The sequence below is a fragment of the Artemia sp. Qi Xiang Cuo genome, chromosome 14 (assembly GCF_049724085.1).
Source record: "Artemia sp. Qi Xiang Cuo chromosome 14, ASM4972408v1, whole genome shotgun sequence".
NCBI lineage: Eukaryota > Metazoa > Arthropoda > Branchiopoda > Anostraca > Artemiidae > Artemia > Artemia sp. Qi Xiang Cuo.
Window position 1 is genome coordinate 20,650,320 of NC_142807.1, and position 19,755 is coordinate 20,670,074.

The 19,755-nt window shown below is 35.2% G+C and overlaps 1 protein-coding gene across 1 annotated transcript in view; it reads left to right on the top strand.

Annotated features, from left to right (window-relative positions):
* Nucleotides 1-19,755, top strand: part of LOC148944247 (uncharacterized) — a 229,527-nt gene that overhangs the window by 204,703 nt on the left and 5,069 nt on the right. The window contains exons 9-10 of the mRNA XM_089099729.1: nucleotides 13,762-14,012; nucleotides 15,549-15,677. Of these exons, the coding sequence (XP_088955855.1) occupies nucleotides 13,762-14,012; nucleotides 15,549-15,677 (380 nt within the window). The remainder of the gene's footprint in view (nucleotides 1-13,761; nucleotides 14,013-15,548; nucleotides 15,678-19,755) is intronic.

Below are 19,755 nucleotides of genomic sequence, written 5' to 3' on the forward strand. Positions count from 1 at the left end.
TGCTAAGAAATAGAAAGACACAAAACTCCAGTGTTCCAGATGTTCCAGTGCCAAGCTATCTTTGGAAAACAAGAAAAAAAAGAGAAAGAAAAAAATATGCCGTTTGTGGAGAATAACGGGGTTGAAGTCAATTTTCTTGATTTTTAAGCCAATATATTTCCCTTGCTGTTCAAGCCAAGGTACAGAAAGTTTACTATACAGAGGTTTAGGACAAGGCGGTTCTAATGGTGTACTTTTTGTTTTGATTTGACCTTTTTCTTAGGAGCTATGGATTTTTATATTTCTTAACATTGGACGTGATCTTCTCTTACTAGGTTGCTATCTACTGCTGCAACCCGGATATAGGTTATAACCAAATATGACGTAATAAGTGAATGCAATATTATACACGTTCATCTTCCGACAAGATAATTCTTTTTTATTTTAGTTCTAAGTTCTGGATCGCTAAAGTTATTATGTAAACTGCAAAAGTATTTATGGTGTCTAAGTAATAATCTTAATTTTTTAATTAAAACTAGAAAAATATCTGAAAATTTTAAAATTATTTTGATTTGTTGTTATGTTTCCGGGTTTATCCGGGTTGCAGCGGTAGCTAGCAACCTAGTAAGAGATTCCACTAAATTAAGATAAAGCCATAGGCTTTTTCCTGTTTGTAATCCTGGTTACAGTGGTAGCTAGCAACCTAGTAAGACGATCACGTCCTATGCTAAGAAATAGAAAGACACAAAACTCAATAGAAAGATCAAAACAACATGACACCATTAGAACCGCCTTGTCCGAAACCCCTGTATAGGAAACTTTCTGTCCCTTTGTTTGAACAACAAGGGAAATATATTGGCTTGAAAATCAAGAAAAGTGGCAGCTTCTATAGCATTCTGCCTAAACGGCATCTTTTTTTCTTCTTCTTTTCCACAGATAGCTTGGCACTGGAACTTCGTAGTTGTTCAATTGCTTATTTTAAAGGAAATTAATGGGGTTAAAAACCTTTTGTAACTAAAACAAATTGTTTTTAAAACAGAATATATTTTTCTACTAAAAACTGCTTTTTTGATTTCTTTTCATACTGCAGTCTTTTCAAAGATATTTGATTTTTGAAGCAATCAAACAGTTCGTGGTTACAGTAAAGAACAAACTTTCAGCCCATAGTAACTAAAATAAGATTATAATTTAAGACTCAAACAAGTAATTTGTTTGCTTTTGTATAAAATACTACCAACGGTAAGATTTAAACCCACGCCTCCGAAGAGAATGGTAGCTAATACCAGAGCCTTGGACCGCTCGGCCACACTGCCTCTGATAACTAAGTGAATCTGGGTTGCAGCAGTAGCTAGCAATTGCTTCGATTGCTAGCACGATCACGTCCAATGCTAAGAAATTTAAAATCCCAGAACTCTTAAAAATAGAGTCAGATCAAAACAAAAGTACATCATTAGAACCACCTTGTCTGAAACCCTACTAGATAATGAATGTCGTCATAGTTTAATTAGAACTATGAAGTGAATAGATCCGGGTTGCAGCGGTAGCTAGCAACCTAGTAAGAGACTATCACGCCCCATAGTAAAAACTAAAGTAACCCATAACTCCTAAAACAATTTTCAGATCAAAACAAGAAGTACACTATTAGAACCTCTTTGTCCAAGACTTCTATATAGCAAACTTACCGTCCTTTTGTTTGAGTATCAAAGAAAATATATTTGATTAAATATCACGAAAATTGACTTTGACCACGATATTCTCCACAAACGGCATTTTTTTTCTTTCCGCTTTTTTCTTTCTCCTCAGCTAGCTGGGCACTGAAAAATCATAGAGAGCTGTAAAATAGCTCATTTTAAAGTAAATTGCTACATCTGGTGCCTTTTCTAATTAAAAATAAAATAGTTTTTAAAGTAGAATCAATTTTGTCAAAAAACTGCATTTTCGATGTATTTTCATACTACAGCCTTTTAAAAGATATTTGAATTTTGAAGCAATCAAACAGTTCATAGTAATGAACTCTATAGCAATAAGAGCTACTTGTCTCTATAGTAACCGAAAATCTAAGGAACAAAATTTGGATACCAATAGATACATAAAAGCAAACACTTCGTTATAACAAACTGTGTTATGTATAGTAAGAGTGACTCGTCTCAATAGTAAAGCTTGCTACATCTAGTTCCTTCTGTCATTAAAGATAAAATATTTTTTTAATAGTTCCGGGTAGCAGCGGTAGCTAGCATCCGGTTTGCAACGGTAGCTAGCAACCTTGTAAGAGACGATCACGTCCAATGTTAAGAAATATAAAAACCCATAGCTCCTAAAAAAGGAGTCAGATCAAATTCAAAAGTACACCATTAGAACTGCCTTGTCCGAAACCCCTGTATAGTAAACTTTCTGTCCCTTGGCTTGAAGAGCAAGGGAAATATATTGGCTTGAAAATCAAGAAAAGTGGCAGCTACTAAAACATTCTGCCTAAACGGGATATTCTTTTTTCTTTTTTCCTTTTGTATCCAGAGATAGCTTGGCACTGGAACATCGTAGAGAGTTGTTCAATGGCTCATTTGAAAGGAAATTAATTGGGTTAAAAATCTAGAGTAACTAAAATAAATTATTTCTAAAAGAGAATAAATTTTTCCACCAAAAACTGCATTTTTGATGTCTTTTCACACTGCAGTCTTTCAAATATAATAAAGATCAAACTCTTCCCTATACTAACTTGCATACGCAACTTCACTATAGTTAAGATTACAGTATTTATATTTTTACATTAAAAGACGATCACTGATATAACAAACCATTCCATACATTGGACTTAATTAGCTACTTGATTGTTTGAGTTTCATCTCTTACTATTTAAAAGAAGAAAAAGCCGTAGGCTTCTGTTTAGGCTTTGTATGCTTTCCTGTTTGTATTTATAGTTAAAAAACGAACTCAAGTCCAAAGAAACTGAACACTGTGGTTCATTCATATTATCTTCATTATTTTAGCTAGATTACATTAAAGAACGAACATTAGTCCTTAGTTATATTAAAAGACGAGCATTAGAGGATTTACATAAAGGATCGACGTAAAGAGTTATTAATAGAAGTTTTGTTTAGACTTTAAAAAGACGAATGCATAAAATTGCCTTCAGCAGGAATTGAACCTGTGACCTTTAGAGCAGAATTCCAGCACACTATCTCCTACGCCGCGCAGGCTTTGAAAGATATATTTTTAAGCTAGTCTTATTATTACGAACGACCTTTTGCCTATACTAGATTTTATAGGCCAATTAATTATAGCATAGGTTAGTAATGTACGATAAAGTTTATCATAAAAGGTGTTTGTCAATACGGTTTCATTTTATGTAATTATCTATTATTATGTAAAATGCAGTAATGTTTGTTACAATAAAGAACAAACTCTCGCCTATGCAAATCTTGGTTGCAGCGGTAGCTAGCAACCTAGTAAGAGACGATCACGTCCAATGTTAAGAAATATAAGACCCCCTAACTCCTAAAAAAAATATTCAGATCAAAGCAAAAAGTACACCATTAGAACCGCCTTGTCCAAAACCCCTATAAAGGAAACTTACCGCCCTTTGACTTGAAAAAAAGTGGTGTCGAACAGGGAATCAACAAAATTAACTTTAACCACGTTATTCTCCACAAACGGGATATTTTTTTCTTTCCGCTTTTTCTTCCTCCTCAGCTAGCTGGACGCTGGAAAATCATAGAGAGCTGTATAATAGCTAATTTTAAAGGAAATTGCTAAATATAGTGCCTTTTGTAATTAAAAATAAAAAACTTTTGAAAGTAGAATCAATTTTGTCAAAAAATTGGATTTTTAATGTATTTTCATGCTGCAGTCTTTTCAAAAATATTTGAATTTTGAAGCAATCAAACAGTTCATGGTAATGAACTCTATAGTAATAATTGCTACTTGTCTCAATAGTAACCAAAACTCTAAAGAGCGAAATTTTGATACCAATAGATACATCAAAGCAAACAGTTCGTGACAACGAACTGTATGTTGTATAGTAAGAGCGACTCGTCTCAATAGTAAAACTTGCTACATCTAGTTCCTTCTGTTATTATAAAGATAAAATATTTTTTTAATTGTTCCGGTTTGCAGCGGTAGCTAGGAACCTAATTAAAAGAGATCATTCGAAGAACATTGTATATATTGTATTACATAAAGGACCGATATAGCTCATCATAAATGTTGTTTGTCAATTATTACATTAAAAGACGATCATTGGAATAAAAAATTATTGTATACATTGGACTTAGTTAGCTACTTTATCGTTTGATACATTAAGGAATGAACTAAAGCCCTTAGTAACTGAAATAATAAAAGGAATTATTATACAGGTTTTCCGGGTTGTTTATTGAAGAACGAACTCTAGCCTATAGTAACTGAAATCAAGGTTGCAGCGGTAGTTACTAACCTAGTAAGAGACGATCACGTCCCATACTCTGAAATACAATAACTTCTAAAGATAACTCCTAAAGATAATGTCAGACCGAAAAAAAAAGTACACTATTAGAACCATCTTGTCCGAATCAGTATGGTGCCATACTGAGGATCTTGTCTTATACGGGTTTTAAACAATTCATGGTAACGAACTGAATAGTAAGAGCGACTCGTCTCAATGGTAACCGAAAGTCTAAAAACGTAATTTTAATATCTATATGTATATCAAAAGAATTGGATTTTTATGCTGGCTTTAAATATCTAAGTTTCATTAAGTTTGAGTTATGAGCCTTAGAAAATTTGCCCTTTTTTCGAAAACAGGGGTACATTAAAAGACGATCATTCGAAGAACATATCATTGCATATATTGGACTTAGCTAGCTGTCAGATTCCTTGAAAAAAATCTTATTTGGCAACTGATCCGGGTTGCAGCGGTCAAAGTTATAATCAAAGTTAAATCAAGAAAAGTGGAAGCTACTACCGCATTCTGCCTAAACGGCATCCTTTTTTTCTTTCTTTTCCACAGATAGCTTGCCACTGCCATCGTAGAGAGTTGTTCAATGGCTCATTTTAAAGGAAATTAATTGGGTTAAAAACCTTTTGTAACTAAAATAAGTTATTTATAAAAGAAAATAAATTTTTCCACTAAAAGCTGCATTTTTGATGTCTTTTCATACTGTAGTCTTTTCAAAGATATTTGATTTTTGTACATAAATCATAATCGTATACCAGCGGTAAGATTTGAACTCACGCCTCAGAATAGACTGGTGGGTAGCACCAGAACCTTGGACCAGTCGTCCACGCTGCCTCTCATATTATCCGGGTTGCATCGGTAACTAGCAACCTAGTAAGAGACGATCACGTCCAATGTTAAGAAATATAAAAACCCATAACTCCTAAAAAACAGAGCCAGATCAAAACAAAAAGTACGCCATTAGAACCGCCTTGTCCGAAACACCTGTATAGGAAACTTTCCCTCCCTTGGCTTGAACAGCAAGGGAAATATATTGGCTTGAAAATCAAGAAAAGTGGCACCTACTACAACATTCTGCCTAAACGGGATATTTTTTTCCACAGATAACTTGGCACTGGAACTTCGTAGAGAGTTTTTCAATGGCTCATTTTAAAGGAAATTAATGGGGTTAAAAACTTTTTGTAACTTAAAAAAATTATTTTTAAAACAGAATAAATTTTTCAACTAAAAACTGTATTTTTGATGTCTTTGCATGCTTCTGTCTTTTCAAAGATATTTGATTTCTGAAGCAATCAAACAGTTCGTGGTAAAGCTATATTATAAGACGCGTTTGTCTTTTTCTTTCAGAAAGTTTCTGGTACAAGACATAAATGAAAATAATAATTACAATAAAATAAATGGCATAGCCAGGATTTGAGCCTGGAGCCTCCATACCAACATATAGAGCTCTCCCATTTGAGCTACTACGGCTTATATGTATTTTTGAGTCGGTATATGATGAAATAAATTAACATAAGAAAAATCTTCCAGCCCCGAGTTCATTTCATTTGTTGTATTTTTAGATGTTGTAAAGGTATTTTTCGTTTTCAAATTTAGATCTGAAATAGAAATAGACTAGGGAGTCTTTGATAAATATAAAGAGCGACATAATGTTTGCACTGACAGTTACTTATCTGGGCTATGATGTCATTTTCTCTCACAGACGAGCTACTTATCGCTCATCATATATATTTTGAATATCCAAGTTAAATATCTTGTAACAGCAAAGCGGATACTGCCACGTGTGGAAAAATAATTCGGGACTGAGGTTTGATCCCAGCTGTTACAAGTTTATTAATACAATCATAGATAGTTTCATGAATGCCACAAAGTTTCATACCGAGGAAGGTTTATTATGAAGGATTTCTCTTTTGTCAGTGATGGTAAATAATTATTGCTCATCCAGTATTTTTTCCAAATAATTGGTCAAATTTCGACCAACAAGATTGAAGCTCAAACATGCATGCCCTGGGGGCATATAAGGTTTTCATTGAAAGCTTTGTTGTAGAAGCTTAAAAAAGGGCTCATTCGATTGGAAATTCAAAGGGCTAGTGCCTTTTTTAATATTTGAAAGTAATTGGAGGGCAACTAACCCCCCTTTCACGCCCACCATTTATCCAAACACATCCAATAAAAATTTCGAGATAACCATTTTGTTCAACGCTGTTAGTTGAACATCATAGATAGTTTCATGAATGCCACAAAGTTTCATACCGAGGAAGGTTTATTATGAAGGATTTCTCTTTTGTCAGTGATGGTAAATAATTATTGCTCATCCAGTATTTTTTCCAAATAATTGGTCAAATTTCGACCAACAAGATTGAAGCTCAAACATGCATGCCCTGGGGGCATATAAGGTTTTCATTGAAAGCTTTGTTTTACATTAAAAGACGATCATTGGAATAACAAACAATTTCATACATTGGAATTATTTAGCTACTTGATTGTTTGAGGTTCGTCTCTTACTGTTTCAAAGAAGAAAAAGCCGTAGGCTTTTTCCTGTTTGCAATCAGTTTATTATCCGGGTCAGTGGTAGCTATCCGGGTTGCAGCTGTAGCTAGCAACCTAGTAAGAGACGATCACGTTCATTAAAAGACGATCATTGGAATAACAAAACATTGCATACATCGGACTTAGTTAGCTACTTAATTGTTTGAGGTTCGTCTCTTACTTTTTCAAAGAAGAAAAAGCCGTAGGCTTTTTCCTGTTTGTAATCATAGCTTTATTAATAGATTTATACGATTATTCATAGCTTTATAGGATTTATTAATAGCTGAATATCAAACTAAATCCGGATTGCAGCGGTAGCTAGCAACCTAGTAAGAGACGATCACGCCCCATATTAAAAACTAAAGTAACCCATAACTCCTGAAAAAAGATTCAGATCAAAACAAGAAGTACACTATTAGAACCCCCTTGTCCAAAACTTCTATATAGCAAACTTACCGTCCTCTGGCTTGAACAACAAAGAAAATATATTGGCTTGAAAATCAAGAAAATTGACTTTAATCACGATATTCTCCACAAACGGCATCTTTTTTTCTTTCCGCTTTTATTTCTCCTCAGCTAGCTGGGCACTGGAAAATCATAGAGAGCTGTATAATAGCTCATTTTAAAGGAATTACATTAAAAGACGATCATTAGAATAAAAAAACCATCGCATACATTGAACTTAGTTAGCTATCTGATTGCTTGAGGTTCGTTTCTTACTACTTCAAAGGAGAAAAAGTCATAGGCTTTTTCCTGTTTGTAATCATATAGCATAGAATGAACTCCAGTTGCAACTGACATTATCATACGAGTTGCAGCGGAGGCTAGCAACCTAGTAAGAGACGACAATTTTACATTAAGGAACGAACTGTAGCCCATAGTAACTGAAGCAATAAAAAAAATTATCAGTAGAGTAGTACGTTATATTTTGGGTAGATTATGTTCCTGGCCATGCTATTTGCATAGACCTATACACCTTTTCAAAGAGAGTGAGCATCCCCTCGCATGGCCTTATGGATTTGGGTAGATTATGTTCCTTCCCGTGCTATTTGGGTAGATTATGTTCCTTACTGTGCCTGGTTTATGTTCCTTGGTACCTTTCAAGAGCATGCCCATATGAATTTGCATAAAGTTATAGGAATTACCATGCTATTTGCATACAGCTCTACACCTTTTCAAAGAGAGTGAGTATCCCCTGCAATCAGACGGGTTTCTGAGGCAACACCTATTTTTTGGACAATTGCCTTAACTCGAGACTAGTTTCTTGGGAATGTGTTGTTGCTAATTAAAAAATCAGATGCTAAACTCAGAATTGTTTGATTGACATATGCTGTTAAAACATTTTGTGTAAAAGCTAACTCTATTTGCAAAAAAGGATAAGGGATTCGTGAATTGGACTTTACGAACGATCTTATTTGAATAATAGGGAAAAAACAGATCTAGATAACATTTGCGAATTGGATCATATGAAGGTTGAGAAAAAAGTGTTAAACCGATTAGCAGTTAAGGTAACCTCGAAGAGTATGTTAACTCATAGCTTATTTATTATAAATTTGGAACAATATCAATCTATGGAAATGGTTAACGATGATAAAATGGTCTTATGACTTGACCTAGATTTACTTCTTCGATGTGCTCTGTATAATACACAAGTGGCGTTTGAACAGTTTTGTCAGTCTAAAATACAGTCCAACGTTATAGTATACTATAAATTTCATATTAAGAGAGATGTAGATGGCAAGAAAAGAATTTTAATAATGAAATTCAGAACAATCCATAGCAATCCTTACAAATCAAGAAGTGAGGTGTATACGAGTACGAACCGCCAAGGATCATAAGCACCAATGACCCTAACCACCAGGGACCTCAACCCCCAAAGGTCCCATAACCCCAAACTCGAAGGGGCCCCCTGCCCTCTGAATTTTTGCCCCCCCCCCCATTTTTTTTAACATGAAATATTTTTTCAACTTTTTTACATCTCTTATAATGACATTTAAAATAATTAAAAATAAAAGAAATCACATTTAATATTTTCCAAATTCAAAATGAGAATGATATAGAAATGTTAGTTGCAACTTTTACTATTAGAGAAATATTGTTTGTAGTAGCACTTTTTTTTATTGGACTAAATTTTTTTTTTTTTGGACTTCGAAATTATTCAACTTTCTTTTTTCACGTATCTTGAAATGACATGAAATATGCTTATGGCTCTAACAATTGTACTCTATGCTTGCTCAGAGACACGATACGGCTTTCCCAATGGTACTCTATGTCCGTTTATCGACACCACCTAGTTTATTGGATGTATTAAATTAGTATTTTTACACACTGGAACAATAAACACAACTCATATTTCTAAGAAGTGAAGATGAAGCATTTTATGAAAGTATGTTCACATGATAGTGTTATTGTAGCATTGAATGCTGACATGGAGAAGTATTTAAACTATGAAATAAGTACAAGTGGTAGCACCAACGGAAACGTATGCGTGCATTCTCATGATACTTAGGAATTATATTTCTTGGAATTACCAAAAAAATTAAACTCTTAAGACGATATATATACGAGTTTTAAATTCCTGGAGAGGATCGCACTCAAATAGAATGCTAACATAAAAATAAGAGTTAATGGAGAAGGGTATTTCCTTGCTAGTGCATTAGGCAATACGTTACCAAGTTTTGAACCATATTGTCAGCTTTCAGGTATAAGCATTCAAATGAAAGCAAAGACGAAAAGAAAGGCCTACTCTTCTACTAATATCATAAACCATATCTTGTCTACGTGCCGGAACTGTTACCTGTGTAAAAACAGTGTGATAATAGACAGTGAAATTGCCCGAAAAATAAAAAGGGTATTGGCAGAAAATATCACTAAGGAATATATAGATGAATCGATTAAAAACAAAGTACCAGGAAACGTTACTACCATTAATCAAACAGTAAATGAGCCAAATAATGCCAAAGACGAAAAGTATATTGAGCCTGTCGATGAAAAACCTATAAAAATTGTGTATGACTCAAAATGGAATAATGATTATTCTACTGATTACGAACTAAGAGAAGACAAGAGCTATAGTATCAAGAGAGAACATGGTGAACCATTTTATGGAACAGATTCAAAATGTCCAAAGTTGTTCATTGATATTAATAATGTATAATAATAATATATTTTTTGTATTTATATTCTACATGACATTATTTCATTAAAAATATATTATGCATTACATTGTTATGTATTCATTATTTTTAGAGTAAGCCAGCATATCAGACGTTTAGAATGTCTATTAAAACATCGGAGACGTAAGACAAGGAATTTGCATACATCATATGTCGGATAGATAGGTTAACATAGAGAAAATCTAAATATAAGAATGAATAAATTCTCTATCAACATCTATTGACAGATACTTGGGATAGCTTTGACGGAATGTGATTTCTTTTATTTTTAAGTATGTTACATGTCATTCTAAGAGATAAATACATTCTTAGACCACACTGGCTATACATGACAAACGAAACTCAGAGAGGAGAGAAAGTAACAAAATGAAAAATAAAATTTTATTTTACATTTTGTTACTTTCTCTCCTCTCTGAGTTTCGTTTGTCATTCTAAGAGATGTAAAAAAAAGTTGAAAAAAATATATCATGTTAAAAAAAATGGTTGGGGGGCAAAAAGTTGGAGGGGAGGGGGCCCCTTCGAGTTTGGGGATAGGGGACCTTTGGGGGCTGAGTTCCCTGGTGGTTAGGGTCCTTGGTGCTAATGATCCTTGGCGGTTCGTACTTGTATACACCTCACTACTTGATTTGTAAGGATTTCTATGGATTGTTCTGAATTTCATTATTAAAATTCTTTTCTTGCCATCTACATCTTTCTTAGTATCAACCTTTAGTATGCTATAACGTTAAACTCTATTTTAAATTGACAACACTGTTCAAACGCCACTTGTGTATTATACAGAACACATCGAAGAAGTAAAGCTAGGTCAAGTCATAAGACCATTTTATCATCGTTAACCATTTCCATAGATTGATATTGTTCCAAATTTATAATAAATAAGCTATGAGTTAACATGCTCTTCGAGGTTACCTTAACTGCTAATCGGTTTAACCCTTTTTTCTCCACCTTCATATGATCCAATTCGCAAATGTTATCTAGATCTTTTTTCCCTATTATTCAAATAAGATTGTTCGTGCAGTCCAATTCACGAATCCCTTATCCTTTTTTGCAAATAGAGTTAGCTTTTACGCAAATTTTTTCAACAGCATATGTCAATCAAATAATTCTGAGTGTAGCATCCGATTTTTTAATTAGCAACGACACATTCCTAAGAAACTAGTCTCGAGTTAAGGCAATTGTCCAAAAAATAGGTGTTGCCTCAGAAACCTGTCTGATTGCAGGGGATACTCACTCTCTTTGAAAAGGTATAGAACTGTATGCAAATAGCATGGTAATTCCTATAGCTTTATGCAAATCCATATGGGCATGCTCTGGAAAGGTACCAAGGAACATAAACCAGGCAAATAGCACAGTAAGGAACATAATCTACCCAAATAGCACGGGAAGGAACATAATCTACCCAAATCCATAAGGCCATGCGAGGGGATGGTCACTCTCTTATAAAAGGTGTATAGGTCTATGCAAATAGCATGGCCAGGAAAATAATCTACCCAAATAGCACGGGAAGGAACATAATCTACCCAAAATATAACGTACTACTCTACTATTATCATATAGATGATTATTTTAATTAGATTCCTTAAGAAATCATCATAAGTAAAAATTTCCCATCCTGGAAATTGAACTAAAGCCAACTGGGTTAGAGCCAGTTATCCCAACCACTGGACCATGTAGGATATATTAAATTTTCTGATTAATAAAGTTTATGTTAAAGTTCCATAAAGGGTGAGCCAGATTTACTGGCATTTTTTGAAAACGAACAGAAATTATGCCATATATGAAGAGGTCCCCCCTCCTCAATACCTTACTCTTTGCGCTAATTTTGATGGCTTACTAAAATCGAAACACGAGGACCGTTTAATTAGAATAAGAAGCTTTTTAGCAGTGCTAACAGCTTTAGCGTAAAGAGCAAGGTATTGAGGAGAAGGCAACTCTTCATATCCGAAATAAGCCTGCCAAAATTAATATGAAAAATTTCTGCTAATTTTTGCACGGTGAGCCAAATTCGAACCTGCATTAGTTGAAAAACGTTCAGAAATTTAATTTTTAAAAACAAGTATTTTTTATCTGAGAGTTAGGAGTGAAATTAAAAATTTAAACGAACAGAAATTGTTCCGTATATGAAAAGTGCTGTCCCCTCCTCAATACCTCACTTTTTAAGCTAAAGTTTTTATTGTTTTAAAAAGTAGAGTTGTGACTAAGAGTTAAACTTTAACATGAAGAGCAAGGTGTTGAGGAGGGGATAGCCCCTTTCATGAAGAAATAATTTCTGTTCGTTTTAGGTTTTAATTTCGTTCCTTACTTTCAGTTAAAAAAAAACCTGTTTTTTTTCATTTAATTACACTAAAAGCTCAGTTATTATATTTATTTGTCGGGAATAAATGCTTCGCACAACGGAAATGTGATAAAATATTACTCTTTTTATCACCGTACTTCGAGTATGAAAGAGCTACTTGTTTTAATTTGCTGTCAACAAACAGCAAATTTTGATACGCAGTCAGTTCACTGTTTTTATATCCAATCGGTAAATAAAAAACTTGTCAAAATACTTTCAGGAAACCACTTGTAGAACTTAGTGTAAAGAGCAGGGTTCGAAGGGGTTTTCAATCCCCCCTCATATTGCTGCCATCACGTCTAAAAGCTGTATCTGAAATTTTTAGAATTCCAAGATAATTTCCTAAAACCATGGCTAAGCGGCTCTCAAAGGAAGAATCACCTGGATAATCTAAGCTCAATCTCTCCTAGGCTCAATCACGCTTTGATCTTCCTGATCTAAATTGCTCCACTGATCCCCCTCTGGGAACAGCTTAGCAACCGGCTTTTGTCAATTATATCTGAAATGAAAAAATTCCATAAGCGACCTTTAGGCGGTAAAGTGCTGACAAATAAAATCATTTTGTTCGATTGTCAGCATTACTCTTTACATTTTTTTTTTAATTTCGTGTTTTAAAATAGTATTTTGCTATACAAGGACGTTTAAAAATTTGTTTGCCTACATTTCTAAATTAGCATGCTCTTTTGATGGTTCAATCCTTGTTGTTTTATTCTGAAGATGCATTGAAGATTCATTTCTTTAGAAAAAAATATATCCCTTTTTGCACTTGTTGAAATAGTTGTGAAATAGAGCTGTTAATAGCAAAACTATTTTTTGCCGTTTCTATGAAGCCTAAAAATCTCATTTGTGCGACTAACTGTCTTTAAGTATAATAGTTGAAATCAATAATTTTGTTTGTATTTTTGTTTCCTGTAAAATTTGTTTCTTATAACATCCTGAACCCCTAAGGGGTAAGATTTATATTAACGGACCATTCAGGTAGCAAAAAAATAAATTTACCTCTATAGTCAGAATTATAATAGCTCATTCGAGTCTTCGAATAGCTGAGCCAAAATGTCATTTCAAGTTCTCAGCCCAAGAGATGTCATTTCAAGCTTTTTGTGGCAGGGTAAATAGCTAAGTTTTTTCCTAGGAAGGAAGTGGGGCTGTTTGGCGTTCGCAAAGTGATTGCGACCTTATGATTTCATCGAATTGTGGCCTATTGGCTAAATCTCCAATTGTATACCTCTGCTTTGAACTCTCTAACCTAGTGCGAGAAAATTTGTATACTCTCTATTTTTATTTGTTTGTAATTCTGGTAACAAATTCTTTTGCAGCAATTGGTGTAACCTGTCCCAATCTGTTATCCCTTCGCGTTATTGACTGCTTCCAATTCATCCCCATCGAGGTCACGGTCCCCTCGTTGTTCACGCATTTGGAGGAAGTGGAAATCACTCTATATCACTCAAGTGTACCCTCGGGGGCCAATGTTGTTCGCCAAGTTCTCCTGTATAGTAAAAATATCAAGAAAATTGTTTTCGGAAGATATTCATCATTGGAAAAGGGCATGCTGACGGGAATTCTCAAGGTGAGTAAACTATGCTAGGAGACAGCTTAAGATCCTAAGCCAACAAGCGAGGCTTGATCGGAATAATTTACAGGGGGTATGGTCTTAGCTATTTCAGACAGGGGCAACCCAGCATGAGGGGCTCCCAAGGTCCGCCAAGAAGTCAAGGCAAATATATTTATACTGAAGTTCTGCGTTTGTTAAATTGGCATGGTTTTATATATATTTCAACATCTTTTGGCATGAGGGGAGTTTCTCTAAAACCGTTGGTTTCCCATTCCCCCTCTCTGTCTCTTTTTTCTTGTTCTTTCTCTTTCTTTTTTCTCTTTCTTTTTTCTCTTTCTCTCTTTGTCTCCCCCCTCTCTCTCTCTCTCTCTCTCCTCCCCTCTCTCTCTCTCTCCTCTCTCTCTCTCTCTCTCTCTCTCTCTCTCTCTCTCTCTCTCTCTCTCTCTCTCTATTTTTTTCTCTCTCTCTCTCTCTCTCTCACCTAGACTCTCTAGTTGGTAAAAGAAGACATAGAAAATGACTTTCTCAAAAGCATATGAAATAGAAAACAGATCCCTTGACGTTTTAAAGGGATTTGAACCTTTTCATGAGAGGAACGAAAACGTCAAATAGGTTGGACAGAGAAGAAGCATACCCAAGTGGACTGTCATCTGGCCGCTATGATCCGCATCGAGTTATTATTTTTGATGTCGCGATTAATATAATTTGTGATTAGTGAAGTATATAAGTTTTTTCATGAAACCATCAACTCCCCCCCCCTCTCCCTCTCTTTCTTTTTTTGAGGATGAAGATGAATAAGGAAAATAATCGAGGGACTCGGCGGAAGTAGGGGCTCTTGGGGAAAATAGAAGTAGCGTTTGTTGTATGAGAATTTACTTAGCATTAATTCTTAAGAAGAAGGTTCGTTTTCCGGAACTGTTCCCGTTTCCCACTGGGTAAATGACATCTTGTCATTCTGGTTTTCTGTCATATTTTCTATGTATTGTCAACGGCTACTGTTGGAACGAATGCTTTTTATTGCCTTATTTATTTGCGTTAACGGTATGGATTAACCTTAACAACAGGTGGAGACCATGCTTTTACCTGCCTCTTGAATCTGATAGAAGAATGTCAGTTGTCTGGTACTATTGGTTTTTATAGATATCTTTTTTTTTTTTTCTTCTATTCTTTTCTTTTTTTTTATAATAAAGATAAAGGTATAAGCATATGGTATATAATTTGAGCCAAGTTCAGCAAAAACTACACATCATCTAATGTACAGACTATTTTAGCCGTTTACAAACAATGCTGACAATGCTGACAAGCTTATTGGATGAAGGAGTCGTTCAAGCCAATTAAAGCCTGATATTCCTTTTCATACATTAGTTATTGGTGGAATTCTGTTTTTAAGGAGAACATAGGTACTGTTTCATTTGTGTTTTCATGAATTAATGGTTAGATTAACAGTCCTTCAACAATTCTTGAAACTATAAAATAATCATGCTATAGTAAACAAAAAAAATACTTCATGTTGAATTATGTTTAATATTGAAGATCAAATTATTTTTTCAGTCAAACCCGCTACATGATTTGGAGGAGATACAAGTGGATGGTTGTCCAGAGCTCTGTAGCATCATATTTTTCCATCTCTTGGACTCAAGAAATTGCCTATCGACTATACGAATCTGGAGTTGTCCCAAGGTAAAACTATTTGCTTTGGTATGCATAGGTTTAAAACGGAAAAGCTTTAGAACTTAAGGATATCGTTATGCAATATAGTTCAGTTCAAGGTATGCTTACATTTCAAAATTGATCCAAAAAGAGAACAAACCAACATTTTTTATGAAGGGAAAAATTCAGCCAAATTCACCCAAAAATTCAATTTTGGGAATCAGCCAAATTCTGCTTAAAAAGAACAGAATTTGTAGATCTCATTCGAAATATTGTTGTTGTAGTTTTCCTTTCACTGTGAATCATGTCTAATGGGGGAGGCTTAAAATCATATGGATCCAATATTGTATATCCTGGATAATTTGATGATATGCAATTCCACTAATGGTGTTCCACTAAAGAGTGAAGAAAAACTGAAAAAGGGAGATAACCAATTGGAATTTTCTTTCTTTTTTTAGTTCTTTTGGACGTAAATGAATACCTTTTTGAAAAATCAGCTCACAATCTTTTACTTAATGGGCCTCATAACCCTGAATATATACACTTATAGACAAGTTTACATTTTAAATTTCAGCATTGCTACTAGCTCATTTTGTCATTTTATCAGCTGCCTCACACCCAGGAATACCTGAATGTGCTGGGACCCAGGTCAGTTGTAGATCAAAACCTTTTTTTAGCAAATCATCCACTATTATTTCAATCTGTGTGGCAATTTCTTTGGCACCATTTTGTTTCACAGCTAAACAGTTTTTTTACGGACAGAGTCGGAACATATAAAATAAAACTACCAAATATACCATTTGATTTAATATACAAATTTTGCTTGGTGAATATCTGGGCAATCTTGGTCTAAACTTGAGATCTTGGTTCTATTTAGCAATACATTTTTGTACACAATGTGATTTTATTCTTTGCACACAATAGGATTTGTTGATCCCCCCCTTTTTTTTAGAAAGTACTGGGTTTGGAGATTATTTCTTGTCTTCTGAAGTGATGGGATGCAAAGCTCGTAGTACAGACCTGGGATGGGGGTAGTTTCTAGGCATCCCAGGGCTCGTCTGGATCCTACATCCTTGTTCCTCTCATCCAAAACTAAATTAGTTACATTACTAATTCTATTAAAACTTAAGGAAAGGCTATCTCTATTTGGGGTTGGGACTTGGCCTGGGAGGCCAGCATCATTCATCAGACAAGAATATTTATAAACTGTAGCGGCAAACCTTGGTCCAAATTGGAGATCTTGGTTCTAGTTAGCAATGCATTTTTGCACGCAATGTGATTTCATTCTTTGTACACAATAGGATTTGTTGATCCCCCTTTTTCTTTAGAAAGTACTGGTCTTGGAGATTATTACTTCTCTTCTGAAGTGATGTGATGCGAAACTCATAGTACAGACCTGTGATGGGGGTAGTTTCTAGGCAGCCCAGGGCTCGTCGGAGAATTTGATTAAAATCTGATACAAGTTTCTGGAGGTTTCGTTTAGTTGCTTCTCTGTATACAATGCTACCATAGTCAAGTTTACTGGTAATTGTTGCTCCAATTAGTTTTGATACACAGGAATATGGGGCTCTTCTTTATAAAGGCAAATAGTATTGAGGAGGTTTGCCCTACTCTTCAGGTTACCAACAAGATAGTCAATATGGGTTGTCCGTAGAATTTTTCAATTCAGTAAGACTTGCCAGATAACAAAACTTTTCTGCCTATCGAATACTTAAGCCTGCCAATGACACTACGGGGTGATCAACGCTTGTTAAATTTTTCCTTGACAATAGGACACTTTCCGATTTCTCTGTTGAGAGGAACATACAGTTTTCCATTGTCCAATTTTACGAGTAATATAAGGCTGTTTGGACTGTTGCCTTAAGGGTTCCCCTATTCCAAGAGAAAGCAGCAGCTGCAATGTCATCAGCATTTATGTATAGCTTACAACCCAGTATGATCTCCAGATTTATATCTGGGCTCAGGACCCCTCGTTGAGGGAGACCTGTTTTAATTGGGCCAATAAAAAAATAGATGTCTGATTTTCTAAAGTTATTTCTATTTCCCTTTCTATTTGGAAATCTTCAATCCATTCTAAAACTTGGGGGTTAACATTTAGGATCCTTAGTTTTGCCATCACAATAGGAACATTCACTCTGTCAAATCCTGCTGTCATATCAAGGGAAACATCTAGAGTTTCATTTACTAAGCAGAATCCCTGCTTTCTTCAATTTTCAAGTCTCACAATACAGTCTATTGTACTGCGTTGAGGTAGAAGGCCAAGTTGTTCTAGTAGGACTGTTTTCTCGATTGCTGGTAGTACTGTCTTTTTTATTAATATCTTCATTAGGTGGCATAGACATGAAGTCAAAACGATTGGGCGATATGATTTTGGTTATCTTGGGTCCTTTTTGGGCTTCAGGATTCGGATGATTGTAGCCTTTTTCCAGAGCGATGGGATAAGTCCTTCCCTGAGGGATCTATTAAATTAAATTAAGACTGAAGCCTTAAGCAGAGGAGACATACCTGACAACATCTCATTGTGAATTTTGCCTGGGCCCATAGCACCGGGTTTCAATTTCTTAATAATCATATCAAGATCCTCTTCTTCAAGTTCAATGTCAGTTTTAGGGTGTCCCGTGTTGGTTGCATAGTAGGCCTGGTCTGAGGAGAATGTTGTTGAGGGACATTTGTAATTAGATGCTCTTTCAGAATTTTTATTTTTACTGGTGTGGTGGAAGTAGTGATTCCACTCTGTATCATGATCCCAGATGTAGGGGTAGACCGTTGTCCAGTGTGGACTTCCCCATTTCTCCATAAATCTCTTATTGATGTTGTCTCGGTCAACTTTAGTAGTAGTATTAATAGTAGTAGTAGTAGTAGTAGCAGTAGTATTAGTAGTAGCATCTGTTGTAGTAGTAGTGGAAGTAGCCTAGTAACAGTAGCAGTAGCAGTAGTACAGGCGCATCCATATTTCTTTTAGTCAATTGAGCATCCCCTGAGATTTCCAGCTTAATACCTTATGCTATTCCTAAGATCCACCCTTTTGAAAACCATCATGCACATAGTGTGGTTTGGTTTAGTTCGACAGTTCCCCCAACATTGCCTGAAAGCTTCACTTACATTCCTTTTTGGACACCAAGGGTTAATCATGCCCCCCTTTCCCGATATCAAATAGTGTCACGTCAAATAGAACAACGGTAAATTACATAGCTTATAGTCCTTCTCCCAAGGGTAGTTGGAGGGTTGTCATCCCCAAGATGTAGTTACTGGACCTTTCAACAATGCTGAACAATACGGCGAATTCAAAGTTTTGACCGGATGTCTCTAGGGAAAAATGGGCATGGGAGGAGGATTGTTGAACTCGAATCAGTTTTAAAAAGGGCACTAGAACTTTCACCTTCATGTTGATTGAGCCCCCTCCAAAATTTCTACGACAACTTTTTTCATGCGAAGTACCTGGGTGAAAAAATAATAATACACAGAAGTCCACTTCCATCTTTACTTTGGCAGCCCTGTATGCACATAGTGTACTTTGGCTTAGTTCGAATCCCCCCTCAATATTCCCTGAAATTTATATCCTTAACCTTATCGGTAGTAGTAATCGCAGCAGTAGTAGTAATAGCAGTACTATTTGTAGTAGTAGTAGCTGTAGTGTGAGATATGAAATATGAGATATATATTTATTAAAAAAGAAAACAAACACTATTCGCCTTTCGCCTGCCAAGAAAGGCAATAAGCTTGAAAGGGCAAGCGAGGTTATCACTCTCAGCTAATTAAAACAAATTTCATACCGAGCTACTCAACACACAAGAAACTCATCTGATGAAGGAATAAATGAAAAAAGAGAGAAAAAAAGATAGACAAGAAGTAGATAGAAAAAAAATTAACAGCAAAGTAAATCGGGGAAGTACCTTAAATAGAATAACAACCTGGAGTGGGCTTGACACCGAATTCACTCACGAGATAAAAGAAACTTCTTTGATCGTGACTTCAAATCCGGAAGACTAGGCGCATTTTTCACACGCTCGGGCAATATATTCCAAACATGGGGACCATAATGGCGAATCACAAAAGATGCCCAAGTGGTGCTCCTACACTCATGAGTTATCAGCTTTTCTTGTATTAT